Genomic DNA, 14,694 nt, shown 5'->3' with positions numbered 1-14,694 from the left:
TGGGGGATTTGGCTATCCGTTGTATGCAGGCGCTCTGTGGTACTACGACAAAACTGGACATGAATGGTTCACTCTTACAGCAGGGTTTGTCCTAGGCTTCTGTGCCGCACGTCTGTGGACTTCGTCCGGGTTTATAAGATTCGCTTACGCAGAAGAATCCTAAAAAGCAATGGTATGAGTCTGTCACAGCCGTTTTGGGGGAGATCGCCTCACTAACACGTCGTATGGTTCATCACATGGCAATGGGTGCTCACTGCTGCTGGTAGTACTATTGGTGCATCTATCGCATTCGGAGCCAATTATGACAAAGCCAATGTCGTCGGTGTGTCGACGGCGGTATGGGTTGTTTTCCTATGCATCATGGGATGGTAAGCTGAATTATCAAAATCTTCGGACTATACTGACTATGCTAGTGCTATGATGATTGCGGCTCTCTGTATCGTGGATCCAGCAGATGTTGTCAGAGATGAAGGTACCCACTTGGCGATATTCCACCAGCCGAGCATAAAAGAGGAAATAGTCGGCATTTTGCATGTGTTGGCCGACAAGAGGGTCATCTTCCTTCTTCCTGCCATGTTCGTGGCTGAGATGTGCTTGGCTCTCATCAGCAGTGTGAATGGTAGGTTGCTATTAACAACAACTCTTCAAATGCGACTTTAAGTACTGACTTGTTAGGTTTCTACTTTAATCTCAGGACCAGATCGTTGAACAACCTTCTGTTTCAAGTCATCATGATCCCTACACCAATGGCTCTTGCTTGGATTATTGACAACAAGCGACTGTCTAGCCGGCGTATGAAAGGCTTCCTGGGCTCCAGGATTATGGGCTTGATCACTGTTGGAGCTACTGCAGGCCTTCTCGGTTGGATCATCAATAACGGAATTGATGCAAGCCAGCCCCCACCAGGAATAGATTGGACCGATCCACGCTTTGCTTCCGCGTTCATCCTCTACCTACTTTTCGGCATCATCTACGCGAGCTTTCAAATTTGTGTGCAATGGTGTTTGAGTTCGCTCACTAATGAACCCCTGCTCTGTGCAAGGTATGCAGGTGCCTTCAAAGGCACAGTCAGTCTCGGAATGTGCATCTCGTTTCTTATGGATTCTCAAGACGTGTCTTACCAGAGCCAAACCATCGCTCAACTCTGCCTTTATTGCCTGTGTTTGATCTCACTTCTGAGCGTGATATGGTTCTTCGTCAAAGAGACCAACTACTTCAGCGAAGAAAATGTCATCACACCCCATAAGGTAGAGGAAGAGGCGATTGTAGCAGGCATATCCCCGCCAAGATTGGAGCAGGCGCAAGACATATCGGTCCCCACGAAGGTTTAATTATGCGAAGGTTAGACGATTAGCTAGCTCCACCAATCTCATTCGGCCATTGATCACTCCAATCCAAGAGGCCCATGAGTGCAAGATCTCCCCCGCGACTGTATAAAGATATGTACGCGGATATATCGTCTGTGGTCTGTGCAACCTGTTGACTACGTGGCCTATTATCCACCTTGTTGTTTGCAAGCAAGGTTTCGTAGAAGGCCAGGCCTTGCGCAGCAGTTGAACTTCGTCTACACAAGCTTCACATCATGGGAATGCCTTCAGCTGGAAGACTCCAAGCAGTCTGTGCTACGTTTGGGTCTTCGTCATTACATCGCGGGCGTGTTGACTCATCGCTAGGTCAAGCTGATGGATCCCAAATCCCCAAAGAAATCCCAGCAAGTCCGAGTTTGACAGGTCGCGGGCGATACAGGGGATACTTGACGCTGCATTTCGCGTTAAATTAGCATCGGCATTTGACCCATGAACACGCAAACACACAGCATGATAGGCTATGTGCAATGTACCCGACCATAATGTATAGCCAGAGTCTCGTCGTGTTGGGCGTAGTATTGCTGGCAAATGATCATGCCATCGGTCGAGCATCTGGTGAACAACCACGACTCGGTCTGATTGAGGTGAAGGCGAATCTGCATTCCACCTGTTCCTTCCGGGCCATAACAATTCGAGCCATTGAACTATTATCAAACATAGCTCGCAAAGTGATAGAAAGAAGTGTATGTGCTCTGGGGAAGACAATGCGCCAGGCTCCTCAGGTTTGAAGTCAGCTCCGGTAGGAAGGGGAACGTCTGAGTCCGCGAAATGAATTGCTCGGGGACGGCCCCACTCGAATGAGCATATAGTGTCATGAATGAATAGTGTCCACCAAGTCCTCCTCCATTGACGTCGAACCATATCGTTGACCTTTGCTCGCCCAAGGTCCCTGTGTAGACCCAGACCTTGTGCGATGCGTACTGCGGTACCAAGAGACAGCCACATATTATGTATGGTATCATCACAGCTATCGGCAGTGAACGAGCTGAACAAGAGATGGGCCTGAATCAAAATCAACCTGTCTTGTTCCGCTCGCAAGTCGACTAAGGCCTTCGCACGTGTATAGAGCCTCCGCGAGACTTCCTCGGCGGGCAGCTGTATCGTTGGATATTCGTAGACCGTAGACCCAGAGAGCAGGATGCTCTGAATCAAATGTAAGGACGGCGGGTTAGGTCCCGTATAGCCTTTTCATGAATGTTGACCTGTCGATGATTGGCATAGCTGGGAGAACACGGTCGAAGAAAGCCGTGATGAATGCATCAGAAATCGAAGGACTTGGTAGGACTAGCGCACCCTGCTGCTGTAGCAGTGATTGTTCAAGCTGGTCTAGTGCTCTAGGGATGCCCTCGTGTTTCCTTTTCACAAATGGTGCATCCTTATAGTGGAATACGTCTGACGAGAATCCCCTCCCAAACTTCTGCGCAAGTAGTCTTGTAAGTGTAGTATAATCATCGATGAATGTGATGTGGTAGTCACTAGCGTCCGCATTTGCAAAGTCTTGCGAAAGAAAAGTCAAGTAATATGGATTTCTGCTTCGAGATGTCATTGCAGCCAGTGAGATTTACCTTTCGAGGTTCATCTCCTGCCCCCAGCGACCCGAAGAGATCGCAAACCTCATCCACACTACCCTGCAGCCAATGAGTTGATAGAAATCCACCTCTATCAGAATGTTTGCAAGCAGTTCCTGACTACCAAAGCTTACAAGTGGTACGGAGATAGATCCGAAGTCAATGTCTCCCCACCTCAAGTGAATGACACCATCGCATTGTCCGTTCGACTAGGGGATAGCTATGATCAGCCTCTGCACAGAGATGATGACATACATTACGCGGACAGGCCACGGGTGGACGTTCACCCCGAGCAGACTAATTCAAGAGAATTCGGTGTCGGATTCTTCGTCGCTAGCACGAAGACCACTAGAGCGAATGAAGCGCGTCTGCTGTTCAGTTGTTTTATGACACGTGGATGGCTTCGCCAAGAGGGGAATCTCCCCGTAGGCCGAGCGAAGCAATTACCAGTGCGGATACAGAAGCTCATAGGATATAGCATAAGCGAAAGTTCGTACATGGATTATTACATCCAAGACAACAGCTGACATTCTGTAGCCTATGCTCGGGTGGGTCGAATTCGAAGACCCACGGTCTTTGCTTGATGAAAATGCGCCTAGAGTAGCGCATGGGAATGGGAATATGACTGATGAATGAGTATCAGGCAGAATGCACGAAAACATCATTGGTGCTACTTGCGGCATCACAACGAACATCCATATCGCTGTTATGAGGTGAACGTAGTGTTGTCCGTGTAGTTGCTCGATCCTTGGCAGGAGCATTATGCTTGCGATCATCTCCAACCTGAGGTGTCTTCAGCATCAGTACTTGTTCCTTCTCCTCTCTGGAACAATCTACGAGGGTCTGTATTAGAGCACCAAACTCGTGACTCGAGGCTATCATAATCGCTATACTTCTCGGTACTATAGTCTCCACTGCGATAGTAGGAAAACGCTCATAACTATGATCAAGGTTACGATAAGCCGTACACTGCTTTTGTTGATCGCTTCGACCTCTCACCTTGGGTCACGATTGGAAGTGGCGCAAGTCCTCCGATGCTTGCTTCTGCACTCCATAGCGGTTTCTGATGGTTCTATCCAAGCGAACAATTTTATAGCAAGATGATAAGTGTTTGTGGATACATACATGTATCGCATCTACACGAATAACAGCTCCCCGTTCCATTTGCTACGTTCCCTAACCCAGAATTCTGGAGACCACATCTTGGGCTGTTTCCTCTACTATACCTAAAAGGTCTGCATCTGACTCTTCTCGAGACGGAGCGACCACACAACGCGCCTTCCCTGCGTCGAACAGTTGGGCAACCGCTAATTCCAATACCCAGCCTCGGTCGCCGTGGTGCAGCTTATCCCTCCCACTTTCCAATAGATTCTTTGTCGTAGAATACTGAATAGTCCATCGACGTCCAGTAGCAATTTGGAAAGCATTGAGCAGCTCGTTCTGACACGTCTGGATCGATCGGACTTTGACAAAACGGTTCGCAGTATGCTCTGGATTATTGAGTACACCAACTACAGCTTGTCCGATTCCGGCCAATGTTGTGCCGGTAAATTGCTCTGTCCCATCATCATAGATTATAGCCGAGCACGTGGCGACGCCGAAGCCCATGAGTGGAAACTTCTTCAGTGCCTATGAAGCATATATCAGCGACCGAGTGAGAGGTGTCATCTAGAAGAGAGTAGTTGTCTTACCCAGTCAATAGGGTTGCCACTTGATATACCAGTGAATGTGAACTGATGATTTTCTTCGGACTTTTCCTTGGCATGGGCCCAAGCCGCGGAACGTTGTGCATGTACTTCGCTGAATTCCGGCAGTCCATGCATGTCCGGTCCCCAGCCAAAATCGTCCAGGATGAAACGCTGCACACCTGCGGCAGCAGCAGCATCAACCATCACACCATGTCGGCTGATGCCGCCAGGCCCAACAACACATATCACAGCATCTTGTCCTTCCAGTGCACGTGTGAGTTCCTCAAGACCATAAGAGGTTCGGACAACTGAAACGCCGTCGGGGTGTATAGTCGCGGAGTCAAATCGCGAAAATATGGTGACCACGAAATCGTGTCTGATGAGTGCTGCGGTGATAGGGGATCCGAAGTTTCCCGATGCCAGTGGAGAGGTCAGCCGAATGCCATTATGTTCATGAAATCGCAATGCTACTTACACCAAAAACAGCGACACGTTTGATGTTGCATGTCATTATTCAGGCCTCGATCTTAGGATAGTCTATGTATCTGGGCTGGTTCATCTGTATGATATAGCTGGATCGGGTAAAATGTTGCTTCATTTACCCCTCGAAGGATGCAAGTCTCGGGTAGCCGAAGCTTAACCGTGCCAATAGGACCGAAATGATTTACTAAATGCGTCCACGATATCATCCTTCCACTCCTAAAACCTATCAATCCATGAAGAGTGGAGACATCCGTGCATAGAGTCGTCCCCAAATATACGTCAATCTAATCATCGTGACTATACTATACAGGGTATGCAGCGGCGAGACCATCGTATTCGTCCTGGGTGACTGGAGTTACTGAGCCGTGCTTCAGCCCTTGAGGGAGATTGGGGTATTTCGATGGGATCCAACTACTACTGTATATGTCGCTTGTCTGATGTGCAACATATTGCGTATAGTCATCAAGGAGAAGATGGTAAAGTCCAGGCGTTACGTTATCAGCGAACGAAGCTGGTCCTTCACGCGGACTTTCGGGGCGAACATACCCTGGAAGCCTCGTCCAAGATCCGAACAGGCCTTCCGTGGTAGTTTCTTGGTAGATCTGGTTCACAGTTTCGTTCTTGAGAAATCTAACCCAGCGGCCCTCCTCACCAAGATATTGGAATTCTTGGTCGATCAATGGTGTATCCTCGAGCGCCAGATAATCGCTAGGGGCACCGAACGTCTCGAAGTCTTGCGTGGTTGTAACATGGATGCGGTCCAGTGTTGCTGTACCTGTATGAATAGTATCTGACTCGTCATAATGCCGTGCTGACCAGAAGACATAAAATTGTGCAGTTGCATCATCCCAGACCGCCGAGGGCGCCCAGACCATTCCTGCAGTGGCGCTATCGATTCTATCATGGCCCAGATCAGCACGTAATAAAAATAAAGAAAGCAGGAAGGCGCTTACGTGCTGAGGCGAGACTCGGTCCAGTTAAATAGATCTGTGGATTTCCAAACGACAATCCCTCGACTTCCCGCTCTAGTTGCCGCATCTCAGCTGAAGCCGGGAGCATTGATATCAAGATCTGCCTCTATGTCAGTTCATGACTGGACCAGCGCTTCTGCGCGAGTGTTACCAGTTGCAATCATGTAGTAATTCTGTTTCGCAGAATCGTGGGCGAGAAAGATGTCTCGTACGCCTCTCGTCCCGACAGTAGATGTCAAGATAGGTTGTCGTCGGTTGAGAAAAGAAAACGTCCCTGGGTCGTTCCCATTCGAGAGATGGAACTGAACAGCCGGGCTGTCATCGGTGAAGGTAGATATCAGATAGCCCACATAAGATGAGGCATCTCTGACTTGCAATGGTACCGCATAAGATGTGGCGAAAAGGTATGCAACGACACCACCCGTCAACACAGTTGAACATGAAGATACTCGCATTCTTCTCGACTGGAGTCGCGTCTGGGATATCACTGGAATTGCAAGTTGCCAAAATGGTTTGATCAGTTGTCTTTTAACAAATTTATGTGAGCTCATCTTTGGTGGAGTTCACGGGTAAATGCAGAGATATAGTAACGGGTAAAGACTACGTCGATCTTTGGCCGATCATGACGGGGCTCCACTTCCGCCTCCGCAAAGACCTACGATGGCCGACTTGTGCTCACTTACTCGACTGACTTAGACATGACAGACGCGAGAGAAAATTATCTTGTTCATTCTTAGAAATGCATTATGGGTAACATTGCCTGTGTTCAAGACAGGTTTACCAAGACAGTCGTGCATCTACACGAGAGCATTTTGTAGTATGTGTGACCAAGCTTGTCATCACATATTCACACTATCCTGACAGCACATGACCACTTCTGCGACGTAAATGAAATGCATGATCACAGTCTGCTCATTCAATCTCGATGTCCATGCAGTATATACCCATGATAATCAGATTATCCTTTCTCCAGATGCGGCTGCTTCCAAAGTCCGCACTATAGATACGAGCGATCTGCAACTCGCCGGTTGTGACTTGGCGACCACAATTATAATAGCCTATGGTCACAACATAGTTTTGGCATATCGTTAAAACGTCCTTCACTGTTACCTCATGTCAGCCAAGACAAATAGCATGCAACAAAGTCTTAGGTCAACCGTACCAAGACCTTTTGTGCCGAATATGCTTCTTAATCATGGTAGCAAATTAAGCGATTGAAGTACTGTAATGACTATAAAGTCAGTCGGATTGTCAGCATGAGGTCGTGTTCCACCATTAACGGATAATCATCATGAAATCATCCAACATCATCTCTACTCTAGCTTTTGCGTCTGTGGCATCTGCTGCATCGTACACCAATCCCCTCCGGCAGGACAATGGGGCCGACCCATTCATCGTTTACGATGATGGTATGTCTGAACGTTTTCGTCTGTCTACTAGGCTAATTTGACCACAGGATACTATTATTTCCAGTCCACGACATGAGCCGATCTGCAAGTCACAAGAGCAACCACCCTAGGAGGACTGGCAACCGGAGAACGCAAGACAGTCTGGGTAACGCCCGAATCAGCCACTGCCTACAACACATGGGCTCCTGAAATCCACAAAATCAACGGAACGTACGTAGGAATTGTTCTCTCTATCTATGCCCGGTCATGTATGCTAAGAGGTCAATAGCTGGTACATGTATTTCAGTACATCGAATTCATTCCAAGGAGAAGCTGGTAACCAAGGACTCCATGCTCTGCAAGGTATGAGTTGACGACCTCCCAGCATGATAAGAGATATCCCTAACATAATTTCAGGAGGAGCATCCCCTTGGGACCCTTATGAATACAAAGGTCAAGTGTCGCCTGATGGGGTATGGTATATCGATGGTACCCTCATAAACATAAACGACATTGACTACCAAGTGTTTTCGTGCATCGTCTCTACTGCAGATTCCACGGATACGCAGCATCTTTGCATTGCACAGATGCTCGATCCACTGACTCTCGGCCCTGTTGGCATCATATCTGCACCAACTTTAGAGTGGGAAACCCAAGGCACCCCAGTAAATGAAGGTCCAGAGCCTCTCTACAACAACGGTCGTACTTTCCTTACGTATTCTGCAAGGTATTGCTGGACCGATGGGTACAAATTAGGGCTTCTTGAATACCATGGTGGTAACCCGCTCGATGTAAACAGCTGGTACAAGTTTCCAGATCCTGTTTTCACTACAGCCAACGGTAACTACGGTCCGGGACACAACTGGTCGGTGACAACTACAGCTTTACAATTACGCACTTTGACTGATTTATCGCAGCAACTTTCTCTCACCTGATGGCACAGAATGGTGGAATGTCTACCATGCGACGAGTATCCCAGAAGGAGCTTGCGATGGCCAACATTATACGATGGCTCAAAAGACCAGCTTTGACGAGAACGGCTTCCCGATCTTCGGCCAGCCTGTGTCGTTCGGAGAGCAACCTACTGGGCCCCCCGGTGAACCCTTATAAACCATGGCTTCATACCACCAAATTCAGACGAGTCGAGAAGTGCTTCCATAGCGATCATAATCGAGTTGAACGCTTCTTTGGCCGATGTGACTTTTGCCTAGGTCTCATTTGATTCTGGCGAAGCGCGATCTCGATAATGCCAACCATACCTACATCACCCATCGTTGGCTGACGATCTCGGATGGAGTGTTTATTTCACGGCACCTCAAGTAATGGTCCTAACATTTCTCATGTGCACAGCGTGCAGGTATAGAAGATGCTAACCTTACCTAAGGTAGGTAACCCCGCACTTAAGGTGCCCCGATAATCGGGGCGATGATCGGGGGGCCTTCCGCTGCTCGGAAAGAATAGCGAACCGTCCGGATCTTGTGTTGTCATTCATATGATTGCGACAGCCAGATAGACTCATGAAGCCTGGCGACGTTGCCATCATATAGTCCTGCGATGATGAGACCATGATCATGCCCAAAAGGACGGCGATGCAGTCCCCCTAATTCACGAAGAAAATTCGACCATATTGCATTTGCGCATGGGGAATGATACGGGACTCGTTCCGACGGTGCGGATGGACCTGAGATCATGCAAAGGAGGCGATCAATGTCGGACATATCGTAGCACTCGATCTCGCAGCCTGTTCGAAACAATCTACCGTGCATACTATCCTGATGTAATTCGGAAGATGCACCATCTCCACTTCATCATGAAAAACACGCAGAGTCTGTGCGGTGCGGGTTGAAATGCGGAACAAAGCGGGGTTGAAACACCGCACTAGCTGGCTTAAGCGAGTCTGGACGTAGTCATGCGGGGGCAGGCTGGGGTAGTTTACTTGAGAACACCTACTACATGCTTTGTCCAGTCGGAGTGCAAGCGCGATCTTCAGCGACGTAGTGGAACAGCTTCCGAAACTTCAAGGATCGAGGAACAGATGTGTATATAAACCCAGCGCGGATGCCGTCATGGCCATGATGACCTCGAGACGCGCAAACCTCCTTGCACAAACAAATTCTCGCGATGCGTGACCTACAGACCCTGTTCTTGCTGGCGGTTGGGTTCTCTACTGTCTCTGTTGCCAAACCTACGGCTCAGCCAAGATGTCCCACCAATGATCTCGAGATTCAAACAAGCAGCGGTGTTGGTAATGATACTCCCCAGACTCGGCAAGATGTGAATGCTTTTTGCCGCGTAAGATTTTATCTAACGCTCTGATACAGTATTTGGAGCCATCAATGGCATAACACCTCGTGTGCGGGCCTTCTTAGGAATACCCTATGCTGAACCACCAGTTGGGCCCCTCAGATGGTTGCCCGCTATAGCTTTGAACAGCACTAACAGAACGATCAATGCAAGTCAATTCGGCCCGTCATGTCCTCAAAATTATGCACTCCGTGACATTTACTCGACGGAAATTCCCGAGTTCCTTGTGGATGGGCCAATGAGCGAGGATTGTCTGAGCTTGAGTGTATGGGCACCTGCAAACCCTAAAAACACGTCACTGCCAGTCTTCATATGGATCCATGGAGGCGGATTCAACTTCGGCAGTGCCTCTGTACCATATCAGATCCCTGCGAAGTGGGTGCAGAGAACGCAGTCGCACATCGTTGTTTCCATACAGTATCGTCTCAACATCTTAGGGTTCCCCAATGCTGCAGGTCTTGAGCACAACAACCTCGGCCTCATGGATCAACGTCTCGCAATCGAGTGGGTCCAACACAATATCAAGTCATTCGGCGGTGATCCGCAGCATATGGTCCTATGGGGTCAAAGCGCTGGTGGCAACTCTGTCCAGATCCAAAACTATGCCTATCCGAACGATCCCATCGTGAATGGGTTCATTTCCGATTCAGGCAGTGAATTCCTGCCTGGCTACTCGCCCGATCTAACACAAACAAATTTCTCATCCGTCGCTAGGATCTTTGATTGTAGCTATCCGGAAAACGCGACTGCCACACTCGACTGCATGCGCCGTATCAACACGACCGCGCTTACCGACGTTGTCAAAGCCAATGGGAGCTCCCCATACAGCTTCATTCCTGTCCCCGACGAGGTCATAGTGTTCAGCAATTATACAGCTCGCGCTTTTGCTAATCAGCTCTCGTCTCGTCCTGCAATATATGGCTCGACACTGAATGAAACGACAAGCTTGGTGCCATTCCCCGCAGATCCTCTCACTTCAAGTCTGAATCTCACGCTTGTTGAAAAACTCAATGCTGTCACCTTCATCTGTCCTCAGCGCCAGAGCTCGCAGGTCAGACAAGCTGTCTCGCGAAAGACTTATCGTTATCGATATCACGGAAACTTTGCCAATATATCTCCATTGCCATGGCTCGGCGCGTATCATTGCTCCGAACTTCCCCTTATTTTCGGCACAGAAGGAGATTACAGAGGCCCGGCAACGTCATTAGAAGCTGCCACGAGTAAAGCGATGCAGGACAGATGGCTTGCGTTCGCTAAAGACCCAGATCACGGTCTAGAAGAAATGGGGTGGATGGATTACTCTTCTGGCAATGTTGAGACTTTCGCTGCCGATGGGATTGCTGTGCAGGACGCTCCCGTCAGCAATGTTGACGCGTTGTGCCCGACGTAGCACATCAATGGTATTCGCCGACATAATCTCAATTTGCTTCAGATATAGAGCAATACCTGTGGACCGGGCTATGTAGAGATCTCTTGGTTATCATACCCTCTGAAGAATTGAACTATTCCTCTTGATTTCCAAATAGCCATTCATTGCAATTTGCAGTGATAGATCGTATCACACCCATGTATGTCCTTCGATCATTCAAGCTGTCTCCACCAGTAGTCTCTAATTGTCGGTAAAAGATGTCGAGGATTTCATGATGGAACATTGAGATGTACTGTGCCACAGGTTCATTCACATGGATCCGCTCACATAGAAACAGGCACGAGGTTCGAAGATACTGTAGCTTACCTACCCATGCGTGTTGCAGCCACAAGAAGGTACATGTTTTGGGATCACTGATGGTCATATCTTTATGTATACCGGCTAGTAGGTTACCCTTCCATACGGCAACGACACTATGATTACGGTGGTCAAGGCAAGAAGGTGTCATCGATGATAGCAAAGATTGCGTTCCTGTGGAGCACAGCTATTTTACTAACCACCAATACTGGGCACGAGACCATGTCACATTACACGTATGCCAATGCTCTTGAAGCCCGGTTTTTGAAGAAATACAAGTACAATATTCTCCGTGGGGTCATAGAGTCTAAATGGCGGACAGATCATCCATGGTTAGTCAAATTATCGATACGATCGATTACCCGCCACCATCGAGAACTTGACGTTTTAGTGCTATACCAGCCCAAGGTATTCGGAGTACATACGGTTGATATTCAGGTTGCTTTGATCGATCAACGGGGCTTGGGAATCTAGAGCAGTGAACTTCTTCGGAATTATATGTTAAAATTTGGTTGATTTTGTGGAAATAATTAATTTGGACTAATATATTAGAGCCCCCTCCCATCCCAACATCCAGTGCCCGAAAATAACAAGACAACACCTCACGTCAGTATACATTCAAGCTGGGAAAATTTGTGCTCTGTCAAGTGGTCGCAGATTGAAGGACTATCATGTCGTAAAGATTGGGGTAAGTACCATATACTGGCAGTCACCACTAACGTCGTCCCAGTACATGTAACCGTCGTTGTTGCAGGTCAAAGCCAGTTGGTAAACTTTATTATGTTGACACGCAATCCAGTTTCGGCTCTTGTCGTAAGCACAATTCAGATTCTTGTAGCTGGGCGACCCCGATAAAACTGCCTGGGAAGCCCAGATCGTCTTTTGCTCGGAAGAAGATTTTGTGTTAAAGATCGACTGCCAGCCCACATTGTTGGTGTATTCGGAAAGAATCCCAGTGTCTGTATTGATGACGAATCTGGTAGCTGCGCTTTTGGATGAGACGAAGACACCAAGGTCGTATTTAGCAGAGCCAGAAGTAGTTGATCTCATGCCCAGATATTGGCCCTGCACAATTGTGTTGGATGTACCGGTCAATTGGATGTAGAAAGGGGCGGTTGTCGGATTAACACTCGCAGACGACGAGGTTGAGGACGAAGTCTTCGAAGTCGTTGATGTTGTAGAAGTAGTGGTGGGTGCCACGCTAGTGGAGCTCGTCGTTGATGTTGTTGACGTAGTAGTGGGTACCATACTAGTGGAGCTAGTCGTTGATGTTATCAACATGGTACTGGGGGCCATGCTAGTAGAGCTACTTGTTGAGCTTTTGGTTTGGTTTGCGAGAAAGCCAGCATATTTCTCGCCTTGCCATGCCATGTCAACACCTGGGCTCCCAGACGGCTTTTGCTTTGTCCCAGTCAAATTCTTGAACCAACAGGTGTTATAAGAATATGCGTATCCGGAACATCCGGGGAAGTTATCGCACAAATTCATGCAAGAATAAAAATCTGTGTTTGAGGAGTTGCCGATGTCATTCGAGTAGAGCACATCGTAACCACAGGCAAGCGTGTAATTATAGCTGTTGTAGTCCAAAAGAGTGGAGTTGACCGGTCCAAGCGAAGAGCATGTAGCAGCTGATCCGGTGGGCGCTGGTTTCCAGCCAGTACTGATGCTGCCACTGTCCTGAGGATACAAAGCATATCCATAGGAGTAACTGACATTGTAGACTAAACCATTGGATTGGGTCGAGGATATGACCGTGGCAGACCCTGCCACAGTGGAAGTAGTGTAGAGCTGGCAGTACATGCCTTGGAAGACGCCATTTGCGCTGATGTTGAAAGTGTTGAAGTAATTGCATGCTAGAATTGAATAGTCAGCGATTGTACCTTGTCGTCAGGAGAAATCTCGTACGAGAATAAGTGATACTGTTGGAAGCGATAGCAGCCGCTCTATTCTTCGCAGTTTGATCTGCACATGCGCTAGAACATGCACTTGTACTGTAAGTGGGATAGAAACTCGCATTCAAGAATCCAGCCTTCGAGTTGACTGCTCCATAAAGCGCAGTTGGGCCAGTATAATTAGCGACGGAAGATGGAGGGCTGTTCTTCACATATCCATTGGACTTTTCCCTGTCAGTAATAGCACAAGATCTACTGAGCTGGAAGTTGTTGCTTACCCCTTGTATAATGACCATGAAATCTTTTCTGTATTGTCCGATATTGGTGGCGCTCGACTGGTCGATGTTACCACCCCACAGTGCGCAAGTAACTGAAACAGCAGCAGTAGGCTTTGTGCATTGATCATTCGGAACATAGACTGGATCACGCTCATAATATATGTTGAATGCGCTACAGCCATTAGCTGCATCGCAAAGGGCAGCACAGGCACTCGGGTCATAGGAGGACAGTTGACGATAGCCCACATATTGAACAGGAGCCGAGTTTGCGGCGAAGGCACCTGTGAAGCTCGTGCTGTACCCTGGTGGTGGATACCATTGCCCGGCAGCAATGTTCCCCAGGATATTATCCAGACCGAATCCTTCAGGAGTATTGGGATTGGGTGTATAATTCAGTAGAAAGTCGGAGAGCTGCGTACAGCCAGAGGTTGGAGCAGCAGACGTTGAAGTGGCAGCTCTCTTCTCGACCCCACTCTCACCATCATTGCGCTTGTGTTTTGACGAAGTGATTGAGTTTGACTTTGACGAGGCTTTCATTAAGTCGCTAGCTGTTGCTTTGCTGACTATGGCCCATGAGGCATTGATTTTCGTCGTTGAAGTTGATGTCGTCTTGCTAGAAGATCCTGTCGTTGCCTTACTGGAAGCAGTAGATAGAGATGTGCTTGCACTCTTCTTTGTTGATGTGGTCATTGTCGTCAAAGTCGAAGACGAACTCTTTTTCGACGTAACTGACTGAGCACTACTCATGGTCTGAGCATGCTGGGAATTGAGCACCGATACAATGGACGATACGACCGAGGCGCCATTTATTGTGGGCTTGCTCGACTTGATTGGCGTCGCGCTTTTAAGGCTTGGTTTGGCTGAATATATTTTGCCAAAATCTATTCCTTGAGCATCGACCAGGGAGTAGCCCGTAAGGAGGGCGAGGGACACTTCAAGGACACGCATTTTTGGGTATTGGACTATTGGTGGATCCACATGTAGTGCAGCACGATGATCTATATATGCCTGTGTTTAGATAGTGTGTGG

The 14,694-nt window shown here is 48.2% G+C and overlaps 5 protein-coding genes across 5 annotated transcripts; 2 read left to right on the top strand and 3 right to left on the bottom strand.

Moving 5' to 3' along the window:
• Nucleotides 1-360: 360 nt before the first annotated feature.
• Nucleotides 361-1,331, top strand: AAFC00_002398 (uncharacterized protein; the record flags this gene model as incomplete). Its single annotated transcript, XM_069348471.1, has 3 exons — nt 361-368; nt 414-619; nt 676-1,331. 3 exons carry the CDS (start codon nt 361-363, stop codon nt 1,329-1,331), a joined length of 870 nt encoding a protein of 289 aa, XP_069198215.1.
• Nucleotides 1,332-4,111: 2,780 nt separating this feature from the next.
• On the bottom strand, nt 4,112-4,827 carry AAFC00_002397 (uncharacterized protein; the record flags this gene model as incomplete). Its single annotated transcript, XM_069348013.1, has 2 exons — nt 4,112-4,564; nt 4,627-4,827. The coding sequence occupies 2 exons, from the start codon at nt 4,825-4,827 to the stop codon at nt 4,112-4,114; spliced, it is 654 nt and encodes a 217-aa protein (XP_069198214.1).
• Nucleotides 4,828-5,408: 581 nt separating this feature from the next.
• On the bottom strand, nt 5,409-5,981 carry AAFC00_002396 (uncharacterized protein; the record flags this gene model as incomplete). Its single annotated transcript, XM_069341705.1, has 1 exon — nt 5,409-5,981. The coding sequence occupies one exon, from the start codon at nt 5,979-5,981 to the stop codon at nt 5,409-5,411; it is 573 nt and encodes a 190-aa protein (XP_069198213.1).
• A 3,605-nt stretch (nt 5,982-9,586) lies between these two features.
• AAFC00_002395 (uncharacterized protein) lies at nt 9,587-11,159 on the top strand (the record flags this gene model as incomplete). Its single annotated transcript, XM_069341704.1, has 2 exons — nt 9,587-9,710; nt 9,787-11,159. The coding sequence occupies 2 exons, from the start codon at nt 9,587-9,589 to the stop codon at nt 11,157-11,159; spliced, it is 1,497 nt and encodes a 498-aa protein (XP_069198212.1).
• Nucleotides 11,160-12,164: 1,005 nt separating this feature from the next.
• On the bottom strand, nt 12,165-14,613 carry AAFC00_002394 (uncharacterized protein; the record flags this gene model as incomplete). Its single annotated transcript, XM_069341703.1, has 3 exons — nt 12,165-13,348; nt 13,401-13,611; nt 13,666-14,613. 3 exons carry the CDS (start codon nt 14,611-14,613, stop codon nt 12,165-12,167), a joined length of 2,343 nt encoding a protein of 780 aa, XP_069198211.1.
• Between the last annotated feature and the right edge of the window lie 81 nt (nt 14,614-14,694).

The sequence above is a fragment of the Neodothiora populina genome (assembly GCF_041146345.1).
Source record: "Neodothiora populina strain CPC 39397 chromosome Unknown canker_contig_15, whole genome shotgun sequence".
NCBI lineage: Eukaryota > Fungi > Ascomycota > Dothideomycetes > Dothideales > Dothioraceae > Neodothiora > Neodothiora populina.
This window is presented reverse-complemented; position numbering and strand designations above follow the sequence as displayed.